The sequence below is a fragment of the Neoarius graeffei genome, chromosome 17 (assembly GCF_027579695.1).
Source record: "Neoarius graeffei isolate fNeoGra1 chromosome 17, fNeoGra1.pri, whole genome shotgun sequence".
NCBI classification, from domain to species: domain Eukaryota; kingdom Metazoa; phylum Chordata; class Actinopteri; order Siluriformes; family Ariidae; genus Neoarius; species Neoarius graeffei.
This window is the reverse complement of record NC_083585.1, coordinates 29,881,154-29,907,621: the sequence shown is the minus strand read 5'-3', so window position 1 is coordinate 29,907,621 and position 26,468 is coordinate 29,881,154. Positions and strand designations below refer to the sequence as shown.

General features: G+C 43.0%; 2 protein-coding genes across 4 annotated transcripts in view; one reads left to right on the top strand and one right to left on the bottom strand.

Moving 5' to 3' along the window:
• Positions 1–22,258, bottom strand: part of aifm4 (apoptosis inducing factor mitochondria associated 4) — a 43,112-nt gene extending 20,854 nt beyond the window's left edge. Inside the window, exon 1 of one of the 3 annotated variants that reach the window (XM_060943982.1) lies at positions 22,075–22,258. The gene's annotated coding sequence lies outside the window, so the exon portion shown is untranslated. Of the gene's footprint in view, positions 1–4,865; positions 5,024–17,544; positions 17,611–22,074 lie in introns of those variants that run through there. The other 2 variants (XM_060943986.1, XM_060943985.1) reach the window with 2 other exon arrangements.
• tlcd2 (TLC domain containing 2) overlaps positions 21,456–26,468 on the top strand; it is a 42,278-nt gene continuing 37,265 nt past the window's right edge. The window contains exons 1-2 of the mRNA XM_060943988.1: positions 21,456–21,984; positions 22,097–22,179. Coding sequence (XP_060799971.1) covers positions 21,806–21,984; positions 22,097–22,179 — 262 coding nt within the window. The 5' untranslated portion in view covers positions 21,456–21,805. The remainder of the gene's footprint in view (positions 21,985–22,096; positions 22,180–26,468) is intronic.

Genomic DNA, 26,468 nt, shown 5'->3' with positions numbered 1-26,468 from the left:
AATTAAGTATATCAGGTGCTGTGCATCTGTGTAATGAGAGGGGGTGTGGTCTAATGACATCAACACCCTATATCAGGTGTGCATAATTATTAGGCAACCTCTTTTCCTCTGGCAAAATGGGTCAGAAGAGAGATCTGACAGACTTTGAAAAGTATAAAATTGTGAGATGTCTTGCAGACGGATGCAGCACTCTTGAAATTGCGAAGATGTTGAAACGTGATCACCGAACAATCAAGCGTTTCATTGCAAATAGTCAACAGGGTCGAAAGAAGCGTGTGGGGGAAAAAAAGGCGCAAAATAACTGCACATGATCTGCGGAAAATCAAGCGTGAAGCTAACAAGCAGCCATTAGCATCCAGTTCTGCCATATTCCAGAGTTGCAACATTCCTGGAGTGTCAAAGAGTACAAGGTGTGCAATACTGAGGGACATGGCCAAGGTAAGGAAGGCTGAAAAACAACCACCACTGAGTAAGGCACACAAGATAAAACGTCAAGACTGGGCCAAGAAATATCTTAAGACTGATTTTTCTAAGGTGCTGTGGTCTGATGAGATGAGAGTGACTCTTGATGGGCCAGATGGATGGGCCTGTGGCTGGATCAGTAATGGGCACAGAGCTCCACTCCGACTCGGACGCCAGCAAGGTGGAGGTGGAGTACTGCTATGGGCTGGTATCATCAAAGACGAGCTTGTTGGACCTTTTCGAGTTGAGGATGGACTCAAACTCAACTCCCAGACCTACTGCCAGTTCCTGGAAGAAACCTTCAAGCAGTGGTATAGGAAAAAGTCAGCATCTTTCAAGAAGAACATGATTTTCATGCAGGATAACGCTCCATCTCATGCGTCCAAATACTCCACTGCGTGGCTAGCCAGTAAAGGTCTGAAAGGTGAAAAAAATAATGACATGGCCCCCTTGTTCACCTGACCTAAACCCCATAGAGAACCTGTGGTCCATTATAAAACGTGAGGTCTACAAAGAGGGAAAACAGTACACCTCTCTGAACAGCGTCTGGGAGGCCGTGGTTGCTGCTGCACACAATGTTGGTCGTGAACAGATAAAGAAATTGACAGAATCTATGGATGGAAGGCTTTTGAGCGTCCTCATGAAGAAGGGTGGCTATATTGGTCACTGATTTTGTTTTTGTTTTGTGTTTGAATGTCAGATATGTTTATTTGCAAATCTGGAGTTGTCATATCAGTGTACCTGGTGAAAATAAATAAGTGAAATGGCTACACATTTGATTTTTATTAAGTTGCCTAATAATTCTGCACAGTGAAAGTTACCTGAACACATACATATTCTCCTAAAATGGCCAAAACTAAAAACACCCCACTCTAACTTCCATACATATTCAGCTTTGATATTTATGAGTCTTTTTGTTTGATTGAGAACATAGTTGTTGTTCAATAATAAAACTAATCCTCAAAAATACAACTTGCCTAATAATTCTGCACTCCGTGTAAAGTATGCTTTTGTAAACTAAAGAGTGGACTACAAGTATAGAACTAGTAAACTATTAGTATATAAATTTACTTGTGGTGTACTTGCAGTACAAAATAAAAAAATACTAGTTGTATACTCAGAGTTTACTTCTCTTAGACTTAAAGTATACTTTTTATAAACTAAAAGTGGGCAAATTTATTCCCAAAAAGTATTAGATTAGTTTACTTACAAGTATACTGTAAGTACATTGATATCAGTATACTCAGGACACAAAAGTATACTTAAGGAAATATACTTTAACTTTACTTAAGTATACTTAATAAAATGAACCTGAAGTATACTTCTTTTTGATATGTGGAGTGCGTGCAACCCAAATCCAAGATACAATCCCATTTCCAAAACAGCTGGGATTCTGTGTAAAATGTAAATATAAATAGAATACAATGATTTGCAAATCATGGAAACCCTATATTTCACTGAAAATAATACAAAGAGGGCAGCACGGTGGTGTAGTGGTTAGCGCTGTCGCCTCACAGCAAGAAGGTCCGGGTTCGAGCCCCGTGGCCAGCGAGGGCCTTTCTGTGCGGAGTCTGCATGTTCTCCCCGTGTCCGCGTGGGTTTCCTCCGGGTGCTCCGGTTTCCCCCACAGTCCAAAGACATGCAGGTTAGGTTAACTGGTGACTCTAAATTGACCGTAGGTGTGAATGTGAGTGTGAATGGTTGTCTGTGTCTATGTGTCAGCCCTGTGATGACCTGGCGACTTGTCCAGGGTGTACCCCGCCTTTCGCCCATAGTCAGCTGGGATAGGCTCCAGCTTGCCTGCGACCCTGTAGAACAGGATAAAGCGGCTAGAGATAATGAGATGAGATGAGATGAGAATCTGGAGAAATCTCTGTATGCAAGAGACAAGCCTGAAAACTGACATTGGATGTCTGTGACCCTCAGGTGACACTGCATTAAAAGCAGACACGTGTCTGTAGTGGAAATCACTGTATGGGCTCAGGAACACTTCAAAAAACCATCATCTGTGAAAACAGTTCATTACTGCATCGACAAATGCAAGTTAAAACCAGATATAAACAATATCCAGAAACACCGCCACCTTCTGTGGCCCGAGCTCTTTTACGATGGACTGAGGCGAAGTGAAAAATTGTCCTCTGGTCTGATGAATCAAAATTTGAAATTCCTTTTGGAAATCATGGACGCCATGTCCTCCAGGCTAAAGAGGAGAGGGACCATCCAGCTTATCAGCTCGCAGTTCAAAAGCCAACATCTGTGATATGAGGGTGCATTAGTGCACATGGTATGGGTAACTTGTACATCTGGGAAGGCATCATTAATACTGAATGATGTATACAGATTTTGGAGCAATATGCTGCCGTCCAGATGACATCTTTTTTCAGGGAAGGCCTTGCTTATTTCAGCAAGACAATGCCAAACTGTATTTTGCACATATTACAAATGCATGGCTCCGTAGTAAGAGAGTCCGGGTGCTAAACTGGCCTGCCTGCAGTTCAGACCTCTCTCCCACTGAAAACATTTAATGCTACGAAAGACACTACATATTATAGATCATATACAAAAAAATAAAATTAAAGCAACTGTGATAAGCATAGATGCTGAAAAGGCCTTCGATTCGGTCAACTGGAACTTTCTCTACAGAGTCCTACATAGATTCGGCTTCCATGATACAATTATTAAAACCATACAGGCACTATATGACAATCCTACTGCTAGGATATTTATCAAATAATTTTACCCTAGAAAGGGGCACCAGACAGGGTTGCGCATGGTTACCATTACTCTTCACATTATATTTGGAACCACTAGCTCAGTACATTAGACAAAATGAAGACATCAAGGGAATCACTATTAAAGGGATGGAATATAAATTGGCCTGCTATGCGGATGACATTTTGATTTACCTTGGGCACCCAACGTACTCGCTACCTAAATTGATGCAATCATTTGAGCACTACGGTCAATTATCAGGGTACAAAATCAATATAAGTAAAACCCAGTTACTCTCATATAATTATAGCCCACCAGGAGAAATCAAAAGTAGTTACCCCTTAGCATGGTAAACAGAGTCTTTTAAATACTTAGGCATCAACCTACCAAAAGATCTTACAAAATTATCAGAACACAACTATCTACCTATACATAAAAAAAGGATGACGTAGCGAGATGGAACTTAATTCCTTTCTTCAGCCTTAGTTCAAGAATTGACTCTATTAAAATGAATATATTGCCAAGATTTTTAAATTTATTTCAAACCCTGCCAATAGAGATTAACCAAAACCAATTTAACAAGTGGGACAAAATGCTATCTAGGTATATATGGCAAGGTAAAAGACCAAGGGTCCATCTCAAAACTTTACAGCTAGTTAAACAAAAGGGAGGATGGGGCTTGCCTTATTTTAGATATTATTATTTGGCAGCGCAGATGAGAGCAGTGATATGCTGGTGCAACCCATCATATACTGCTCAATGGAAAAACATTGAGGAAAAAACACCCTCCATCCCCATACGGGCAATCTTAGCTGATAACAACCTACAAACCTACATAAATAACATTGATAACCTATGGGTGAAATGGACCCTTAAAACATGGGAAACTATCACAAAGGAACATGAACTTGAGAGCGATATTACAACTCTTAAATGGTGTGCTTATGAGTCAGAGTTTACACCTAATAAATTGGACTCTAGATTCAAGGACTGGCTAGCTAAGGGTATAACAGCCTTATGTAGTGTAATGAAAGATGAAAAATTGCTCAGTTTTGAAACGCTTAAAAGGACACATTTATTAGAAAAACAAGACTTCTATTGATATCTGCAGCTGCGGCACTACGTTGATACGAAGATGAAAAATGTAACAAAAACAAACATGTTTGACGGAATTGTTTACAAAAGCCTATAATTCAGAAACTATTGATAGAACTAGGGTGGCACGGTGGTGTAGTGGTTAGCGCTGTTGCCTCACAGCAAAAAGGTCCGGGTTCGAGCCCCGTGGCTGGCGAGGGCCTTTCTGCATGGAGTTTGCATGTTCTCCCCGTGTCCGCGTGGGTTTCCTCCGGGTGCTCCGGTTTCCCCCACAGTCCAAAGCCATGCAGGTTAGGTTAACTGGTAACTCTAAATTGACCGTAGGTGTGAATGTGAATGGTTGTCTGTGTCTATGTGTCAGCCCTGTGATGACCTGGTGACATGTCCAGGGTGTACCCCGCCTTTCGCCCGTAGTCAGCTGGGATAGGCTCCAGCTTGCCTGCGACCCTGTAGAACAGGATAAAGCGGCTAGAGATAATGAGATGAGATGAGATTGATAGAACTATTTCATGCTTGTATAAGGGACTGCCGAATTTGAAACCACATTCAACTTTATATATTAAAATAAAATGGGAGAAGGAAGGAGGCATAACTACCGTATATCTGAGGAAGAATCGACAACAATATGAAGGTATCAGTGGATGTGTACCAGCTCACAGAAGTGGAGGGAATTTGGCTGGAAAAGCCTGATTAGGTACTTTATTACGCCTTCTCAGAAGTCTCACTATGATAATAACTCCCCTGTCTGTTGGAGGAACTGCGGAAATCAAAGTGCAAACCATTACCATGTTTTCCGGGACTGCCCGGTCATGAAGGTCTATTGGAGAGAGATACACAGTGCCCTACAGGATATCTTCAAATGTGAAATATCCCTTGAGAGTAAGACTATGTTTTTTGGACATGTACCTGAGGAATGGCTGAAAAGAGATAAACATTTAAATATCTTGCTGGTGGCCTGTAAAAAGAGTATTACCAGGAAATGGTTATCACAGGAGAGCCCAACTTTAAATATATGGATGGACATTACAATGGACATTTATAAAATGGAGAAGATAACAGCTTTTGTTAATCACAAATTGGAGAAATTCACTTCACATTGGGAAAACTGGATCAAATATGTCACTCCCCATAGGCCTGATTTTATTTTCACAAACCAGTGACTGTGTTGTATAAAAAGGATCACTCCCTACTTGTATATAGGTTTTTTTTCTTCTTCTTTTTCTTCTTTGTTTTTCTTTTCATTCTTCAGATACAAAACAAAAATGCTATTTTGGCATTTGGGGCAGACAACAGATGTAAGTTGTATGAACATATGATGTACCGGATGTGAATGTCTGATTCTGAATGTCAATAAAAAATAAATTACAAAAAAAGAGAAAACTTTTAGTGCATTATGAAGTAAAAAATATAATACAGGAGACCCCGAACTGTTGAGCAACTGAAATTGTATATCAGGCAAGAATGGGAGAACATCTCATCTCATTATCTCTAGCCGCTTTATCCTGTCCTACAGGGTCGCAGGCAAGTTGGAGCCTATCCCAGCTGACTACGGGCGAAAGGCGGGGTACACCCTGGACAAGTCGCCAGGTCATCACAGGGCTGACACATAGACACAGACAACCATTCACACTCACATTCATACCTACGGTCAATTTAGAGTCACCAGTTAACCTAACCTGCATGTCTTTGGACTGTGGGGGAAACCGGAGCACCCGGAGGAAACCCACGCGGACACGGGGAGAACATGCAAACTCCACACAGAAAGGCCCTCACCAGCCACGGGGCTCGAACCCGGACCTTCTTGCTGTGAGGCGACAACGCTAACCACTACACCACCGTGCGGCCCCATGGGAGAACATTTCTCTTTCAAAACTACAGTACTTGGTCTCCTCAGTTCCCAAATATTTAAAGGGTGTTGCTAAAAGTAGAGGTGATGCAACACAGTGGTAAACATGCCCCTGGCGCAACTTTTTTCAAACATGTTGCTGGCATCAAATTGAAAATGAGCATATGTTTTTCAACAGACAGTAAAATTTCTTAGTTTCAACATTTGATATGTTGTCTTTGTACTATTTTCAATGAAATATAGGGTTTCCATGATTTGCAAATTATCGCATTCTGTTTTTATTTACAGTTTACACAGCGTCCCAACTTGTTTGGAATTGGGGTTGTAGGTCGAGTCCAACCAAGAAACATTATACACTGTTTAGTAATATTAAGTTTTCACGTTATAAACTGAATAAAGCAGTGGAAAGTTATGATAAGGAAATAACATCTTTAAGGTAGGTTTCGTGTTTTTGTCACTGCCAGAGGTAAAAGCCCATAGGAACAAGCGAGTTTCCATGGGGTTGTTTTTCCTGCATACCTGGGTGTTTGTGTCACACACATAGTCGTATGTTGTTATCAGCCCTTTAATCAGCCCGTGAGGTCATGCTCATCTCTTACTCAATTCAGAAAGTGTTTAATATCAATGTGTGATGCACGACTAAACACAGCAAGCGTAGTATTCAAAAAGCATTTTCCCAACACAGCATGCAGCATTTACCTGCAAAATATCCAGACAAGACTAAAATGATCAGACCACTATAGAATTGCTCAAAGTAAAACAGTAGGTCATTTTGTCATTAATTTGCTCAGTGGAGGAGGGTGAAAAACACATCGTCTATCTGGATGGAAATAAAATCACAGAGTTTCTCGTGAAAACGATGAAACTACCCTGTTATGCCATGTAAATCTAATCCTGTTTAAATTAATCTGTTTGTTTTCTTACTGCCCCTGTTAGAGCTTTAGAGAGGTCATGAAAATATTTTTTTTAAATTTATGCACACTATGTACTAAATTGTAAGGGCAATTAAGTTTGTCTTGGCTACAGGAGAATAACTGATGTCACATTTTGGTTAATTTGTGCTGTCCTCTAAAATTTATTAAGATTTAGTCATTTCACCTTCTCGAGTAGACGAACGCTCTTGCAACTATATTGCGCAATGCCCTTCTCAACTTCACTGATTATTCTGATGAAGACAAGAAAGAATTCTGTGCACTAAGTAGGATGCCTAAATCAGTGGTTCTCAATCCAGTCCTCAGGACCCCCCCATGAGCATGCCTTTTGTGTTCAATGAGCAGAGCTGCAACAGCTGGGCCTTCTCTCTTTATCTTGGTGTAGAAGCTTGAAGGTGACACACTTTCCAGATGGTTTGTAGTCTCATCTCATCTCATCTCATCTCATCTCATCTCATCTCATTATCTCTCGCCGCTTTATCCTGTTCTACAGGGTCGCAGGCAAGCTGGAGCCTATCCCAGCTGACTACGGGCGAAAGGCGGGGTACACCCTGGACAAGTCGCCAGGTCATCACAGGACTGACACATAGACACAGACAACCATTCACACTCACATTCACACCTACGCTCAATTTAGAGTCACCAGTTAACCTAACCTGCATGTCTTTGGACTGTGGGGGAAACCGGAGCACCGGGAGGAAACCCACGCGGACACGGGGAGAACATGCAAACTCCACACAGAAAGGCCATCGCCGGCCATGGGGCTCGAACCCAGACCTTCTTGCTGTGAGGCGACAACACTAACCACTACACCACCATGCCGCCCCTGGTTTGCAGTCTCATCTCATCTCATTATCTCTAGCCGCTTTATCCTTCTACAGGGTCGCAGGCAAGCTGGAGCCTATCCCAGCTGACTATGGGCGAAAGGCAGGGTACACCCTGGACAAGTCGCCAGGTCATCACAGGGCTGACACATAGACACAGACAACCATTCACACTCACATTCACACCTACGGTCGATTTAGAGTCACCACTTAACCTAACCTGCATGTCTTTGGACTGTGGGGGAAACCAGAGCACCGGGAGGAAACCCACACGGACACGGGGAGAACATGCAAACTCCACACAGAAAGGCCCTCGCCGGCCCCGGGGCTCGAACCCAGACCTTCTTGCTGTGAGGCGACAACGCTAACGACTACACCACCGTGCCGCCCCTGGTTTGCAGTCATATTAAATAATTATATTGCACGGGAAAGCAGTCTTTACTGTCTGTGAGCATCGAGTTCAGGGCCAAGGCTTCCCTGCTCATCCAATTAGCAACTGCCTGAGGCACTACACAATAGATTCACATGGTGTGGTGTGTACATCATCCCTTCTCATTAGTCACTATGCTTAGTCATAAACTCTGTCTACGTCATAATGCTGAAACACCAACATGCTTCAAGAAGCATAAACCAGCCTGAACTCTGTTTATTCTGTTATGTGGCTGTACTGCTTTCAGGTGCAGTGCATTCAAAAGTTACCTGTCAGTTCAAGCCAAACCAACTGTAATAACTTCATTCTTTCTATACAAACTTTCATACAGTTTTGTGAAATCCTAAAATGGGTTTAACTCCTCTATCTCCCTCTGATTTACAATGTACGGTATGATGCGTCCTGGAATATTCTATCCTTGTCTGGTCCATATTTGTTTTGTCAGAACCTCATTTTCTTGTTATCAAAACTTTATATTCTATAGAATAAAAACACCAGAGAGTGATCAAATGGAGCCAAAGTGTAGTTTGTTTGCTTCCTCAAACACAAGCATAAATTATGGAATAATTCTTGATAGGACAACACCATGATATTACAAAGAAAATGGTGAAAATATTAAGTATTTTCAAAAAGGGAGTGTCTATTTGCAGCTGGATGAGAATAGTCATATGGCAGCTATTCACACCCAGATTAGCTATTCAGCCTTTTACATCTGGTAAGGGTTAGGTTGTAAATAGCATTGTTGGCTACGTTGTCTTTGGGTTACTGCCGAACCCGATCCAGGCTTGAGGCAAACCATGTTTGGTTGGCTTGGCCAGGATTGCAGTAGTATGGTGGCTGGTTCCTTTCTGTACACTCACAAACACACCTACGGCCAATTAACCTAACTGCATGTCTTTGGACTGTGGGACAAACCGGAGGACCCTGAGGAAACCCATGCAGATATGGGGAGAACATGGAAACTCCTTACAGAAAGGCCCCTGCAGGCCACTGGGCTCGAACCCAGAACCTTCTTGCTGTGAAGTGACAGTACTAACCACTGCACCACCATGCTACCCTGGTGTGATATACACCCTGGTGTAAATAGCCTTGGCTATCCACCGTGGGTACAAATAGCTTTGTTGGCTACTGACACACTGGGTTTAAATACTATCCACCTTTTAAAAATCATACTGTTGTAGAAAAAAAACACAAATTTCATAGTTATAGTAGCAGTTGGTATCTGCCTTACAACTTTTGTATTCATTTTCAATAACTGCTTTATCTTGGTTGGGAGACTGAAACACACTCCCTTCTCTATGTAACTTACGACTGACTTTCCATCATGGAGCCTACATAAATTCTGGTACAACTGGGAACTGCACAGTTTTATAGCCTGAACAACCTCACTTTATCCTTGTTTCTCCATGATACAGCAGAAGGCTGTCAGCCAGTCAGGGTGAGTTTTAACGTCATATTGTTGTCCATCAAGGCAATAATTCACAATAAGCTTTGTGTTGTCTCTAGGCGCACTCTTACCTGTGATAAAATCACTGTAATATACAGCCTCAAGTGTATTACTGCTTTTATAAAACGGTGACAAAACAATATTAAAAATAGACCTAATTGTTAAAAAAATCTTATTAATGATCTCATCTCATCTAGCCGCTTTAGCCTGTTCTACAGGGTCGCAGGCAAGCTGGAGCCTATCCCAGCTGACTACAGGCGAAAGGCGGGGTACACCCTGGACAAGTCGCCAGGTCATCACAGGGCTGACACATAGACACATTCACACCTACGGTCAATTTAGAGTCACCAGTTAACCTAACCTGCATGTCTTTGGACTGTGGGGGAAACCGGAGCACCCGGAGGAAACCCACGCGGACAACATGCAAACTCCGCACAGAAAGGCCCTCGCCGGCCACGGGGCTCGAACCCGGACCTTCTTGTTGTGAGGCGACAGCGCTAACCACTACACCACCATGCTGCCCTTATTAATGATATTCACAATAAACAATTCTTCCATCACACAGTAAAGCCTGGTAACAATAATCATTTGTTTCTAAGATTAGGGTGTATTCCTTGGAAGCTGAGAATGGCCGTGCTTGCAATATTTTTTTAAAGCCATTTCTTTTTTTTTTTGGAAAAGCACAAATCCCACCCTTATAGAAAAAACACATGAATTTCCCATGTATTTCACATGTGATCACATGTTACCACATGTGGTAACATGTGGAATACATGGTATCAGATTTTGTAACGTGTTACCATGTAGAGCACATGTGTAAAACATTCCCACATGTGATTCACATAAAATTGGGCCAAAACCACGTTTCCCATGTGCAAATAGCATGTTTCCCATGTGCAAAACACATTTTCCACATATTTCACATGTGAAAAATCACATGTGAAGTTCATGTGGTTTTTCTGTAAGGGCACAGTGGTCATTTTACATAACATCAACATTACTGCTAGGCATTTCAGTCGTTTATTAATTAATTATTAATAGTTACAATTTTAATGTAATATTCATTTTGTTTTATGTAGTGTAGTTATTTATGTATTTTTATTTATTCTTCATGTATTTATTTTTTCATTCATTCATGATTGGTAGTAGCAACAGGCAGTGTGTACAAAAGCTAGGGACTTAATCAACATGAGCTTAGTGGGAGTTAATTTATGGGGAATAATTCAATCCCCAGTCCCAGTCACGAATGGGGTTCAGCAGATTACCTGCACCTCTTGGTGGAGGATAGGCATACACTGATCCGACCCTTGTGGTGCATCTAAGTGCATCGCACATGATTTTACATTCATTAATGAAGGAATGAAAAATAAATAAAAATACATAAATAACTATACATCCATCCCATTTGTTCATCAGGGTTGCAGGGAAGCTGGAGCCTATCCCAGCTGACTTTGGGCGAAAGGCAAAGAACACCCTGAGTAGGTCATCAAGCTATCACAGGGTAACACAGAGATGAACAACCATTCACACTCACATTCAGACTGATGGGCAATTTCTAGTAGCCAGTTGACCTAATCCACATGTGTTTGAACTGTGGAAAGAAACCAGAGCACCTGGAGGAAACCCATGCAGGCACGGGGAGAACATCCATCCATCTATTATCTGTAGCCACTTATCCTGTGGTGGCACGGTGGTGTAGTGGCTAGCGCTGTCGCCTCACAGCAAAAAGGTCCGGGTTCAAGCCCCGTGGCCGGCAAGGGCCTTTCTGTACGGAGTTTGCATGTTCTCCCCATGTCCGCGTGGGTTTCCTCCGGGTGCTCCGGTTTCCCCCACAGTCCAAAGACATGCAGGTTAGGTTAACTGGTGATGCTAAACTGACCATAGGTGTGAACGTGAGTGTGAATGGTTGTCTGTGTCTATGTGTCAGCCTTGTGATGACCTGGCGACTTGTCCAGGGTGCACCCTGCCTTTCGCCCAGGTACGCTCCAGCTTGCCTGCGACCCTGTAGAACAGGATAAAGCAGCTAGAGATAATGAGATGAGATGAGACTTATCCTGTGCAGGCAACCTGGAGTCTACCCCAGCTGACTATGGGTGAGAGGTGGACAAGTCCACCCTGGACAAGTCAACAGATCATCTCAGGGCTGACACATATGGCCCTTTTCCACTACCCTTTTTCAGCTCACTTCAGCTCGCTTCAGCTCACTTCAGCCCGACACGGCTCACGTTTCGACTATCTAAGAACAGCACGACTCAGCTCGCTTCAGCCCTGCTTAGCCCCCAAAACTCGCACGGTTTTGGAGTGGGGCTGAAGCGAGCCAAACCGAGCCGAGTGAGGTTGGGGGCATGAGCAGACAGTCCCCTGTGCACTGATTGGTGAGGAGGAGTGTCCTCACATGCCCACACACGCCCCGCGAGCACGCTGGGATCTGTAAACACCGTAAACCCGGAAGAAGGAGAATTACGAGAATTATGAAGCCTTATGCGCCTTGCCTCATCTATACGCTCTTGCCAGTATCTGTTGGCGTTGTCGGCGACAACAAGCCACAGCACCAAGACCAGCAACACTAACGACTCCATGTCCTCCATGTTTATTGTTTACTCTCCGGGTTGTGAGACTACCACTTAAAAGGTCACTGATGTCACTGTTTGCGCCGCCTAACGACATCACCTGACGTCCACCCACTTTCGCTAACTCCACCCAATGTGTCCACCCACTTCCAGCCAGCACGGTTCAGCGCGGTTGTAGTCGAAATGCAACTCCAACAGCCCCACTCAGCTCGACTCAGCCCAACTCAGCACGGCACGGCTCAGTCCAACTCAGCCGCGTTGGTAGTGGAAAAGCGGCATTAGAGACAAACAACCATTCACACTCACATTCACACCTATGGTCAATTTAGAGCCACCAGTTAACCTAACCTGCAGTTAGCCTTTGGACTGTAGGGGAAATCGGAGCATCCGGAGGAAACCCACACAGACACGGGGAGAACATGCAAACTCCACACAGAAAGGCCTCCATCAGCCACTGGGCTCAAACCCAGGACCTTCTTGCTGTGAGGCGACAGTGCTAACCACTACACCACCGTGCCATCCCATGGGGAGAACATGCAAACTCTAAACAGAAAGGCTCCAGTTGGCCACGAGGTTTGAACCCAGAAACTTCTTGCTGTGAAGTGATAGTGTTAACCACTGCACCATCCAAATAAATAACAAAATAAAATGAATAAATATTAAATAAAAATACTTCATTAAGAATTAATTAGGAATAATTAATAAATAATTGACTAATGCATTATTACAAGAAAATAATTGTTATCACGAGATAACACAATCATTTCTTGTTGTCACGAGAAAAAAAATGATTGCATGGTCGTTCTCGGCTTCCATAGTATTCAATTTACAGAACATTGACTTTAATGATTAGTATTACACATTGATTTATTTGCAGTAAGTACTTTGTCCTTGGCAGGGTCAGTGGATCAGAGCCTATCACAGACACCAAGTTACAAATTTACATGGTTACAAAACGGTTTACATAAAATATTTTGGTCACAATACCACTAGGTGTCGCTAAAACCTGGAGGAGGATTTGAAAATGGTTTAGAGTTTGTTTATAGAGTTTTTTAATGGATTTTTGGCTGCTTGAGTAGCTAAAATGGGAGGCACTTCTGTCCACCAGTTAGGGATGGATGGATCAAGGAAGTGTCAATACTTTCAATACTGTTTCTTTTTAAAAATCGACCCTAGTGTAAGAATGGCAATATGTGTTCGTTTTTTATCAAACAAAATCTGAAAACTGGTGTAGTGGGACAAGATGTAACGTGTATTGGCCAGACTCAATCTGAAAACTATATACAAGATTGAAAAAACAAAACAAAACATGAAATAAAGGTACAAATTATAGATTTATTTAAGTAACATTTTACACAACTTACAAAACACACTATATGGCCAAAAGTATGTGGACACCTGACCATCAGACCCATATATTGGCTTATCACTAGATTATGAAGCATGACTGTGTGGATTTGAACATTCAACCACAAAACATTAGTGAGGTTAGACACTGATGTGAGGTGAAGAGGGCTGGGATGCAGTTGGCATGTTAATTCATCCCAAAGGTGTTCAGTGTGGGGTTAAACTCAGAGCCATGTGCAGGCCACTCAAGTTCTTCCAGACCCAACTTGTCAAGCCACATCTTCATGGATCTTACAGTATGTGCATGAGTTGCACTGTCATGCAGGAACAGGTTTGGGTTAGGCCGCCTAGTTCCAGTAAATGGAATGTTGTCAATGCCACAGCATACAAATATATTCAAGACAAGTGTGTGTTTCCAATGTTGTGGCAACAGTTTCAGGAAGACCCATATATGGGCATAATGGTCAAGTTTCCACAAAGTTTTGATCATGTAGTGTACCATCATGTTTTAACACAAGAACTGTAAGTCTCATATATTAGTATTATACACTGATTTATTTGCAGTAAGTACTTTGTCCGGGCGGCACAGTGGTGTAGTGGTTAGCGCTGTCGCCTCACAGCAAGAAGGTCCGGGTTCGAGCCCCGTGGCCGGCGAGGGCCTTTCTGTGCAGAGTTTGCATGTTCTCCCCGTGTCCGCGTGGGTTTCCTCCGGGTGCTCCGGTTTCCCCCACAGTCCAAAGACATGCAGGTTAGGTTAACTGGTGACTCTAAATTGACCGTAGGTGTGAATGTGAGTGTGAATGGTTGTCTGTGTCTATGTGTCAGCCCTGTGATGACCTGGCGACTTGTCCAGGGTGTACCCCGCCTTTCGCCCGTAGTCAGCTGGGATAGGCTCCAGCTTGCCTGCAACCCTGTAGAACAGGATAAAGCGGCTAGAGATAATGAGATGAGAGATGAAGTACTTTGTCCTTGGCAGGGTCAGTGGATCAGAGCCTATCACAGACACAAAGTTACAAATTTACATGGTTACAAAACGGTTTACGTAAGATATTTTGGTCACAATACCACTAGGTGTCGCTAAAACCTGGAGGAGGATTTGAAAATTGTTTAGAGTTTGTTTATGGAGTTTTTGAATGGATTTTTTGGATTTTTGGCTGCTTGAGTAGCTAAAATGGGAGGCGCTTCTGTCCACCAGTTAGGGATGCGTGGATAAAGGAAGTGTCAATACTTTCAATACTGTTTCTTTTGAAAAATCGACTCTACTGTAAGAATGACGATATGTGTTCATTTTTTATCAAACGAAAACTGGTGTGTGTGTGTGTATATATATAAAATATAAAATATTACACGATGGTGCAAAGATATGAAGTTTATCTTTGAGTGGTGAAAAGTTTCAACACGAAAAGATAAACTTCATATCTTTGCGCCACGGCGTAATGTGCTTTATATTATATGGACACATCCACAAAAAAGTACGCAAGTTAATCAAAAGAATTTTTATTTTGAACCAGGTCACCATTTTAACAAAGCGCGTCTAGTCTGTGGGAAAACACTGGGAGTGACATCATCAGAGTGAAATATCAGGAATTGTTATACATACAGGACACTTTTTCCATGGAATAAAAAACATGTATTCTATTCCCTTCTAGCAGGTTTCATTCATTTGGTTTGATAGCATGCAATATTGTTAGCATATTGCTTATCCTACGTGTATTACTTCATTCTACCCAGTGGAGAATGAGCGCTGAATACGGTTTACGATATTTCATGGTTGTCAAGACAACATGACGTCGCACGTCCGAGCTGATGAAAATATAAAATGAGAAAGTTTTCTGTTGTGCATGTGCAGAAGCATTTCTTTGTTCGCAGGAAAGAGAAAGACATGTTGAACACCCAAAAGGCTACCAAAACTTCAAGCATATTTACAAGAGAAAAACATACCAACGGACATAAAAAAAACTGGAAAAAGAGTGTATAATAATAATAATAATAATAATAATAATAATAATATTGGCTGGCTTTTTTCATGGTATATCAGATATATTCCATTCAGTTAGCATGATCTTGAACGACTCGAATATACGACTCGAATTGATATCCTTGCAAGTGAAGATATTGGAAAATACACTGATCAGCCATAATATTATGACCACTGACAGGTGAAATGAATAACATTGATTGTCTCGTTACAGTGGCACCTGTCAAGGGGTGGGATATATTAGACAGCAAGAGAACAGTCTGTTCTTGAAGTTGATGTGTTGGAAACAAGAAAAATGAGCAAGTGTACAGATCTGAGCAACTTTGACAAGGGACAAATTGTGGTGGCTACATGACTGGGTCTGAGCATCTCCAAAATGGCATATCTTGTGGGGTGTTCCTGGTATGCAGTGGTTAGTATCTACCAAAAGTGGTCCAAGGAAGGACAACCGGTGAACCAGTGACAGGGTCATGGGTGGCCAAGACTCACTGATTTGCATGGGGCATGAATGCTAGCCCATAAGGTTCAATCCCACAGAAGAGCTACTGTAGTACAAACTGCTGAAATAGTTAATGGTGACACCTTTCTGTTTTGGCCCACATTAAATTTTTCAGCAGTTTGTGCTACAGTAGCTCTCTGGTATTACACAGATTTGTTGAATGCTCAATTCGGATTGGTCAATTGTGGCATTCTCCAGTTTGTTATTTCTGAATAGCAGCCCACTGCTATGAATAACAGACTGTTGATATTATAATTGGAGACAGTTCTGATCATAGACTCTGGAGGACCACGTCCAATCATATCAACCCGCAGAAAGAAGTACAGTAAATTTGTTGCTTTAATAATGAAATTAACATCAGCGAATTTGTGAACATCCTATGGCAAAAGCAAACAAACAAACAAATAACAACAAAAAAGTTACTCCATCAGAAAACACAATGGAAGATTTTTATAATAGCAATTTTAATGTTCAGTTTAATGTGAATTATAATGCTTAGTAGGCTAATCTTAAGAAGACCACAAAGTTTATTTTGCTATGGACACAGTTCCAACCATAGAATCTGATGGACTTTTTTTTTTTGGACAGTGATGGTGCACTTTTACACCGCCATCATCAAGTCCATCCTCACCTCCTCCATCACCATCTGGTACGCTGCTGCCACTGCCAGGGACGAGGGCAGACTGCAGTGCATCATTCGCTCTGCTGAGAGGATGATTGGCTGCAACCTTCAATCTCTTCAGGACCTGTACAAGTCCAGGACCCTGAAGAGAGCAGAAAGGATTGTGGCCGATCCTTCTCACCCCAGACACAAACTATTTGAATTATTCTCCTCTGGTATGGGGTTGCAGTCCATTAGAACCAAAACCTCACACCAGCTTTTTCTCCACTGCAGCTGATCTCATCAGTAAGGTCAGAAGCCCCTACTGACTCTAACCTCACACTTTCAATCTGTGACATTAATAGTCACAGATTGAAAGTCTTTAATAGTCACAGATTTAGTCCTGGGTATGACTTTAAACTGCAACCAGTGGTGAGTCTCAGGTCCGGGAGGACTTGAGTATTGGGGAAAGTGGAATTACCCCTTAACCTGACCTGGAGTGGTAGCACCTGCCTGGGTTCCAGCTATGGGTTAAATAGTACATCACCAATAAGGTGCTGGCAGCAGGGTGCTTTTCGGAGCAGTGTGGCAGATGAACCCAACAGTGTTGATGGCGCACCACCTGATGGCATGGGAAGAGCCACTCAAATGGCCAACGGATGGCATCACTCGGCAAGTCATTTGCCACTGTGGGCCAGCTTCCATACCAGTCAGGTCTGTGGCACTTTTGTGCACCACTTGGCATCAGGTCTGGAGGTCCAGAGAGACAACACAATGGGGGCACGACATCGTTTGTCTTACCTTACTGTACAAGGCGCTTTATTTGTGAATAGTATACAAGCGCTCACAAGGCCAGACATTCCATGGTGGCTCAGCTGGGCCATTCGTGCCACCGCTGCAGACGGCTCTGTTGCTCTGGTGCGGGCCTCGTGGCCGATCTGCATTTCTGTGCATCCTAACGAAGCTGTCATCATCGCTAGCGATGGACAGCCAATGATGTGACATTAATGCACTTCGTCTCTGAACTGCAATTTTGCACATTTCATTGTCATGTCATACATCTTCATTCTGTGAACTTGTATTGCACATTCTGGCACACACTGTACAGCTTGGCTATTTGTTTAAGCCACATATTCTCCTCTTCTCACACATTCATGTCATAACTCTTCATATTCATCATGTGACCTGTTTTTGCACATTCCGGGACATACTGTACAACTTGGATTTCAAAACAACCCATGCACATACCCCTCACATACCCCTCAAATTTGTATATTTTAGATTCTTCTTATTTTTTATTCTATTTATATAACTACTTTTGTCTTTTTTTATTATTCTATCTTAACTGTTTAAGCACCAGTCACCAAAGCAAATTCCTTGTATGTGAGAACAGACTTGGCAATAAACTCGGTTCTGATTCTGATTATTCCTTACATCTAAGAGTTGGAATATGTTCTGAAATACAAGTCCCTGTGTAATTTGTTAGTATAGAAACCATGGCATATTTAATACAAGTGCATTAATATTAACCTGTGTGTTTGTCTTGCAGATGGATTTGCTCTAAGAGCTGCTGTTATGGAAAATGAATCAACACCTGACCAATCAGATTTGAGTATTAAAATGATCATGAATTGGGTGGCACAGTGGTGTAGTAGTGAGCACTGTTGCCTCACAGCAAGAAAGTCCTGGGTTCGAGCCCAGCAGCCGGCGAGGGCCTTTCTGTGTGGAGTTTGCATGTTCTCCCCGTGTCCGCGTGGGTTTCCTCCGGGTGCTCCGGTTTCCCCCACAGTCCAAAGACATGCAGGTTAGGTTAACTGGTGACTCTAAATTGACTGTAGATGTGAGTGTAAATGGTTATTTGTCTCTGTGTGTCAGCCCTGCGATGATCTGGTGACTTGTCCAGGGTGGACCCCGCATCTTGCCCCGGGATAGGCTCCAGCTTGCCTGTGACCCTGTAGAACAGGATAAGCGGCTACATATAATGGATGGATGATCATGAATTATGTGCTTTAGTGTAATACAGGGTGTTTTAAAAAAAATTTTGAGCTGTAAACATCCCAGAAACTACATAGTCTATGCAAATGAAACTGAACAGGCTTAATGTTGAACAATATAATATTCATTCCTCAAAATTTGAATGAGAAATTCAAAGCTGTGTGGATTCCATGAACGATTTCACAAATTTTCAATATGTGTGCTGCCTGACACACACACACACACACACACACACACACACACACACACACACACACACACACACACACACACAGCCTTCCTCTTTGAACTTTTTGTGTCCAAATCCGCATTGCAGTTGGTGCATTTTTAGAGAATTCTGTCATAAATGTACGCTGCAGTCTTGTTCAACTGTGTTCGAGCGCACTCTAACACACAAAACGTCTTTTCTTTTCCAGTCAATGGCATTTCTATATCTAAAAAGATAAAAACAAAAAACATTCAACATAAAATTTTGACCTGTTTCTACACATGCTGTTAAAATTTGAGGTCAATTGAATGAGAATTGGCAAAGTTATTAGATTTTTGGATAGTGCAATGGTGCAGTGGTTAACACTATCACTTCACAGCAAGAAGGTTCTGGGTTCAAACCTCGTGGCCAACTGGAGCCTTTCTGTTTAGAGTTTGCATGTCCTTCCCCGTGGGACAGCACGGTGGTGTAGTGGCTAGCACTGTCGCCTCACAGCAAGAAGGTCCTGCGTTTGAGCCCAGTGGCTGACGACGAGGGCCTTCCATGTGGAGTTTGCATGTTCTCCCTGTGTCTGTCTGGGTTTCCTCTGGGTGCTCCAGTTACCCCCAAAGACATGCAGGTTAGGTTAGTTGGTGTCTCTAAATTGACCATATTATATGTGAGTGTGAATGGTTATTTGTCTCTGTGTGTCAGCCCTGCGATGAAAATGAATGGCATTTCTATACCAAAAAACATTCAACATAAAATTTTGACCTGTTTCTACACATGCTGTTAAAATTTGAGGTCAATTGAACGAGAATTGGGTGGCACAGTGGTGTAGTGGTTAGCGCTGTCGCCTCACAGCAAGAAGGTCCGGGTTCGTGGCCGGTGAGGGCCTTTCTGTGTGGAGTTTGCATGTTCTCCCCGTGTCCACGTGGGTTTCCTCCGGGTGCTCCGGTTTCCCCCACAGTCCAAAGACATGCAGGTTAGGTTAACTGGTGACTCTAAATTGAGCGTAGGTGTGAATGTGAGTGTGAATGGTTGTCTGTGTCTATGTGTCAGCCCTGTGATGACCTGGCGACTTGTCCAGGGTGTACCCCGCCTTTCGCCCGTAGTCAGCTGGGATAGGCTCCAGCTTGCCTGCAACCCTGTAATAATAATAATAATAAGTTAAATTTATATAGCGCCTTTCAAGAAACCCAAGGATGCTTTACAATTATAGACAAGGAAAATAAATAAATAAATAAATAAATAAATAAATAAATAATAAAAAAATAATAATAAAAAAATGATAAATAAATAAATAAATAAATAAAAAGTAAAAAGTCCACCAAGTAGGGGTCAGGATGTAATTCCAGTGGTGTAGCAGCCACAGTCCCACCAAAAGGCGCACGAAAACGAGTCCCACATCTCCAGCACTGCCGCCGTGACGCCATCAACAACATCGCTCGAACACCACGCCATGGATCCACAAAGCGAGCAGAGAAGCTCTGCCATGCAGAGCGCTGGTATGTCCAAACTGCCTGCCCAGCCACCGCGACACCACTGAGCAACATCGCTCAGAACATCACGCCAAGCGTTAAAGCACAGAGCGCTGGACAACCACGATGTAAAATGAGCAACAGGCTCACTGCAGTCCATAGCTGGGAGCACAGACATCACCCACAGCGAACCAAGGCCTGGAGGGAACCGACACCCAAAACTAGGTCCAGAGCTACACCACAGCCGGCGGACAAAGCACTCAAACAAACATCAAACTACACAAACACACAGAAATAAATAAATAAATAAATAAATAAAATGAAAATAGAAAAAGAAAGAAAATAAAAATAAAATAAAAAAAGCTTCTGTAGAAGGATAAAGCGGCTAGAGATAATGAGATGAGATGAACGGTGCCTCAGGTCAGCTGACTTGCTGCTCCTGGAGGTACCGAGGTCCAAACGGAAGCTCAGAGGGGACAGAGCTTTCTCCATTGCTGCTCCAAAATTATGGAACGAGCTACCAGTGCACATTAGGCAAGCTTCCTCACTGTCCATTTTTAAAACTAGTCTTAAAACCTATTTTTACTTCTTGGCTTTTAACTCCGCATGAGACTCTGCTCTTGTTTTAGTGTTTTTATGGTTTGCTTTTATTTATTGTTTTATTGTTTCTAATTGCTTTTAAAAACAATGAAACAACTGTTCGACTGTTTTTATTTATTTCATTGCTTTCAATTGTTTTATGTCTTTTATGTACAGCACCTTGTTTTCAACTATGGTTGTTTTAAAGTGCTATATAAATAAAGTTGAGTTGAGAACGAGAATTGGCAAAGTTATTAGATTGTGAAATGATCTCAATTTTTTTTGAGAAACACCCTGTAGTATATTGCTCAGACTCTGACTGTGGAAAGACTTTAAAGACTTTAGTAGTTAAAAAAAAAAAGTATCGGGATACTCGTGATTTTATTTGGTATCGTTTGGTAAAGAAAATCCGACTCGGAGGTATTGACTATCCCTGCTGCAGGTCCCGCGCGCTGAGAGGCGGAGCTTCTGATGTTTGCTTAGTGAGGAGGGAAGAAGTTACACAAGCTGACAGGCGGATGTTTTATAACTCTTCGATGTACTGTTTCTAATGACGCACACAGTCTATTCAGCTTGGAGATTATAGCCAACAAGTGTTGTTTCTGGACGGCGAGGATTTTTTTTCCCTATAAAGAAGGACAACCAACATATTCAAACCCAGAGCGACAGGAGAATTACCGTTAATATAATGGACATGTCGAAATGGTGAGGGAATAAGAAAGGGGTGTGTATTGTTTGTGACTTCTGGAAACGTGAGAATACGGGTGTTTAAGCCACAAGACAGGCGGAGGAAACAAACAAACAAACAAACAACAACAACATGGAGTTACAGTCAGTTCTGCTGACAACCGGTGTGTCTGTGGGCTTTTTCAAACTGGCAAACTGTGGATTTGCTCGACTCTACATCCCAGAAACAGCTCAGAGGAATAAATGGAAATGGAGAAACATCTCCACATCTTTCCTTCACAGCCTCATCACTGGAATATGGGCTGTGCTTTGGTGAGTGTTTTCTCTCTCTCTCTCTCTCTCTCTCTCACTCACTCACACACACACACACAGAAACTCACCTGTTGCTTTCACATAACTCACCTGGCTGCTCTTTCTCCTCTAGTTTTTACGTACATCCAGAGATGGCTGAAGATCTGATAAAAACACACTCCATCTTCTCACATGCTTTGGTGTGTGTATCCATTGGTAAGTGAAACGAGTAGAAAGCTCGATCACATGCTTTCCACGGGTTACAGCCTACTCCTGTTTGGATACTCCGTCAACTTTTGGACTCGTCTCATCTCATTATCTCTAGCCGCTTTATCCTGTTCTACAGGGTCGCAGGCAAGCCGGAGCCTATCCCAGCTGACTACGGGCGAAAGGCGGGGTACACCCTGGACAAGTCGCCAGGTCATCACAGGGCCGACACATAGACACAGACAACCATTCACACTCACATTCACACCTACGGTCAATTTAGAGTCACCAGTTAACCTAACCTGCATGTCTTTGGACTGTGGGGGAAACCGGAGGAAACCCACGCGGACACGGGGAGAACATGCAAACTCCGCACAGAAAGGCCCTCGCCGGCCACGGGGCTCGAACCCGGACCTTCTTGCTGTGAGGCAACAGCGCTAACCACTACACCACCGTGCCGCCCCAACTTTTGGACTGTCCAGTCTTTCTCGATAAAGAAAAGCATGTTTTCTTTGTCGTAATGCACATCTCGACCATGTGAAGAATTCAAAGCTGCTTTCTGTACGCAGTCCATTATAGAGCTGTCTGTCGAGAATGTAGGAGTCTTTAAAACTCTGCTGCTTTGTGCAAGAGTACTAGAAGAAGCACTTTCTCACCCGAACAGAGCTGGAGCTGATATGTCATAACCACAACCTTCTCTGTCATCCATTCAGTCATGATGTGCTTAGGTTTTTGTGTAAGTGGTACACAAAATCTGGTCTCGGCAAGAATCAGTGCTTGAAAGTTTGTGAACCCTTTAGAATTTTCTATATTTCTTCATAAATATGACCTAAAACATATAATCAGATTTTCACCCAAGTCCTAAAAGTAGATAAAGAGAACCCAGTTAAACAAATGAGACAAAAAATATTATACTTGGTCATTTATTTATTGAGGAAAATGATCCAGTATTACATATCTGTGAGTGGCAAAAGTATGTGAACCTCTAGGATTAGCAGTTAATTTGAAGGTGAAATTAGAGTCAGGTGTTTTCAGTCAATGGGATGACAATCAGGTGTGAGTGGGCACCCGGTTTTATTTAAAGAACAGGGATCTATCAAAGTCTGATCTTCACAACACATTGTGACAGTTCTTACAAAGGGTGGAGCACAGAGGACAGCAGGACAGAGATCAGGTTTACCAAAATACGGCTTTATGGCCACACTTTTCAGTGAAACTTTTAGCATTAACACAGACACACACAACCGGCGTCTGGTTCCGGGAAGCACCTCTCTGCTCTCCCTCCTTATATATGGTGCGGTCACTGGGAAGACACACAAACACAGGTTAATTGCTCTCAGGTGTAGTGATTCTGCCACTCACCTTCCCTGACTCCGCCCTCCTGTCACAGACCGGCGCTTGACCACGCCCCCGCTGCCACACACATGTTTGTGGAAGTGTATCATGGCACGAACAAAGGAGATTTCTGAGGACCTCAGAAAAAGCGTTGTTGATGCTCATCAGGCTGGAAAAGGTTACAAAACCATCTCTAAAGAGTTTGGACTCCACCAATCCACAGTCAGACAGATTGTGTACAAATGGAGGAAATTCAGGACCATTGTTACCCTCCCCAGGAGTGGTCGACCAACAAAGATCACTCCAAGAGCAAGGCATGTAATAGTTGGCGAGGTCACAAAGGACCCCAGGGTAACTTCTAAGCAACTGAAGGCCTCTCTCACATTGGCTAATGTTCATGAGTCCACCATCAGGAGAACACTGAACAACAATGGTGTGCATGTCAGGGTTGCAAGGAGAAAGTTACTGCTGTCCAAAAAGAACATTGCTGCTCATCTGCAGTTTGCTAAAGATCACGTGGACAAGCCAGAAGGCTATTGAAAAAATGTTTTGTGGAGGGATGAGACCAAAATAGAACTTTTTGGTTTAAATGAGAAGCGTTATGTTTGGAGAAAGGAAAACACTGCATTCCAGCATAAGAACCTTATCCCATCTGTGAAACATGGTGGTGGTAGTATCATGGTTTGGGCCTGTTTTGCTGCATCTGGGCCAGGATGGCTTGCCATCATTGATGCAACAATGAATTCTGAATTATAGCGGCGAATTCTAAAGGAAAATGTCAGGGCATCTGTCCATGAACTGAGTCTCAAGAGAAGGGGGGTCATGCAGCAAGACAACGACACTAAGCATACATCATTCTACCAAAGAATGGTTAAAGAAGAATAAAGTTAATGTTCTGGAATGGCCAAGTCAAAGTCCTGACCTTAATCCAATGGAAATGTTGTGGAAGGACCTGAAGCGAGCAGTTCATGTGAGGAAACCCACCAACATCCCAGAGTTGAAGCCGTTCTGTACAGAGGAATGGGCTAAAATTCCTCCAAGCTGGTGTGCAGGACTGATCAACAGTTACCGGAAACGTTTAGTTGCAGTTATTGCTGCACAAGGGGGTCACACCAGATACTGAAAGTAACGGTTCACATACTTTTGCCACTCACAGATATGTAATATTGGATCATTTTCCTCAATAAATAAATGACCAAGTATAATGTTTTTGTCTCATTTGTTTAACTGGGTTCTATTTATCTACTTTTAGGACTTGTGTGAAAATCTGATGTTGTTTTAGATCATATTTATGCAGAAATATAGAAAATTCTAAAGGGTTCACAAACTTCTAAGCACCACTGTACAGTACCAGTCAAAAGTTTGGACATGCCTAATAATTATTTTTCTTTATTTTTATTAATTACTTTAAGACAGGTGGCACGGTGATGTAGTGGTTAGCACTGTCATCTAACAGCAAGAAGGTCCTGGGTTCGAGCCCAGTGGCCCACAGGGGCCTTTCTGTGCGGAGTTTGCATGTTCTCCCCGTGTCTGTGGGTTTCTTCCGGATGCTCCGGTTTCCCCCACAGTCCAAAGACATGCAGGTTAGGTTAATTGGTGGCTCTAAATCGACCATAGGTGTGAATGTGAGTGTGAATGGTTGTTTGTCTCTGTGTCAGCCCTGTGATGACCTGGGGGCTTGTCCAGGGTGTACCCCGCCTTTCGCCCGTAGTCAGCTGGGATAGGCTCCAGCTTGCCTGTGACCCTGTAGAACAGGATAAGCGACTATGGATGGATACTTTAAGACACAGTGTTTTTTCATGATGGACTGTTGTTTCTCTTTACTTAGTTTAGCGGTTCGTGATATAATATGGATCAGTACAGTTGTGGAATTTATTTTTTTTTGTTTACTGTATTTTTATTATTTACTATTTAGAATCAGAATCAAGTTTATCGCCAAGTACGCGCTCACATGGTGGTGCAGTTGGTTAGCACTGTCACCTCACAGCGAGAAGGTTCTGGGTTTGAGTCCAGTGGTCGATGGGGGCCTTTCTGTGTGGAGTTTGCATGTTCTCCCCGTGTCCGCGTGGGTTTCCCCCACAGTCCAAAGAAGTCAAGTCAAGTTTATTTGTATAGCGCTTTTAGCAATAAACATTGTCGCAAAGCAGCTTTACAGAATTTGAACGACTTAAAATACGAGCTAATTTTATCCCCAGTCTATCCCCAACGAGCACGCCTGTGGCGACGGTGGCAAGGGGAAAACTCCCTCAGATGACACGAGGAAGAAACCTCGAGAGGAACCAGACTCAAAAGGGAACCCATCCCCATTCAGGCAACAACAGACAACATGACTATAACATTAACAGTCCTAACAAAGTCAGCTTCGTTGATGCTATAAACCCCCCACCAACGGAAACCTGAGTGCAAAACCGTTCACGACAACCGCAGTCCCAAAGTCAGCAAGTCAACTGCAGTCCCCAACCACAAAAACACCACTGCAAGAGTCCAGAGCGTCCTCCAGGCGCGACCCCCAACTGTCCACATGGGGCCGCCCTCCACAGGAGCGATGCGATGAGACTCCAACCAGACACAAGGCACCAGGATGGATCAGGCAGGTCTGAGGAGCAGAAGAGGTCAGCATCTCGATCCCAGGACCGACATGTAACTCAGAGGGGAGAAGAGAGAGAAAACACAGGTTGTTAGGTATGCCCAATGTCACCTGAATAAGTAGGAACAGTATACATTTTGCACTGAGTACAAGCAGGGACTCTGGCAACTAACTATGACAGCATAACTAAAAGGGGAGAGCCAGAAGATAACACAGGCATGAGGGGCCCCGGGACATAAAGCAGCAGCCACTACACCGTCAACAAACTCGAGTGAGCAAGCGAGTGGGGACTGACAGCATCCATACATCCCAGTTTACCAAAACACTCTGTCTGAGGACCCTCCAGATCTACTCCTTTACCTCATAAACCCCATTA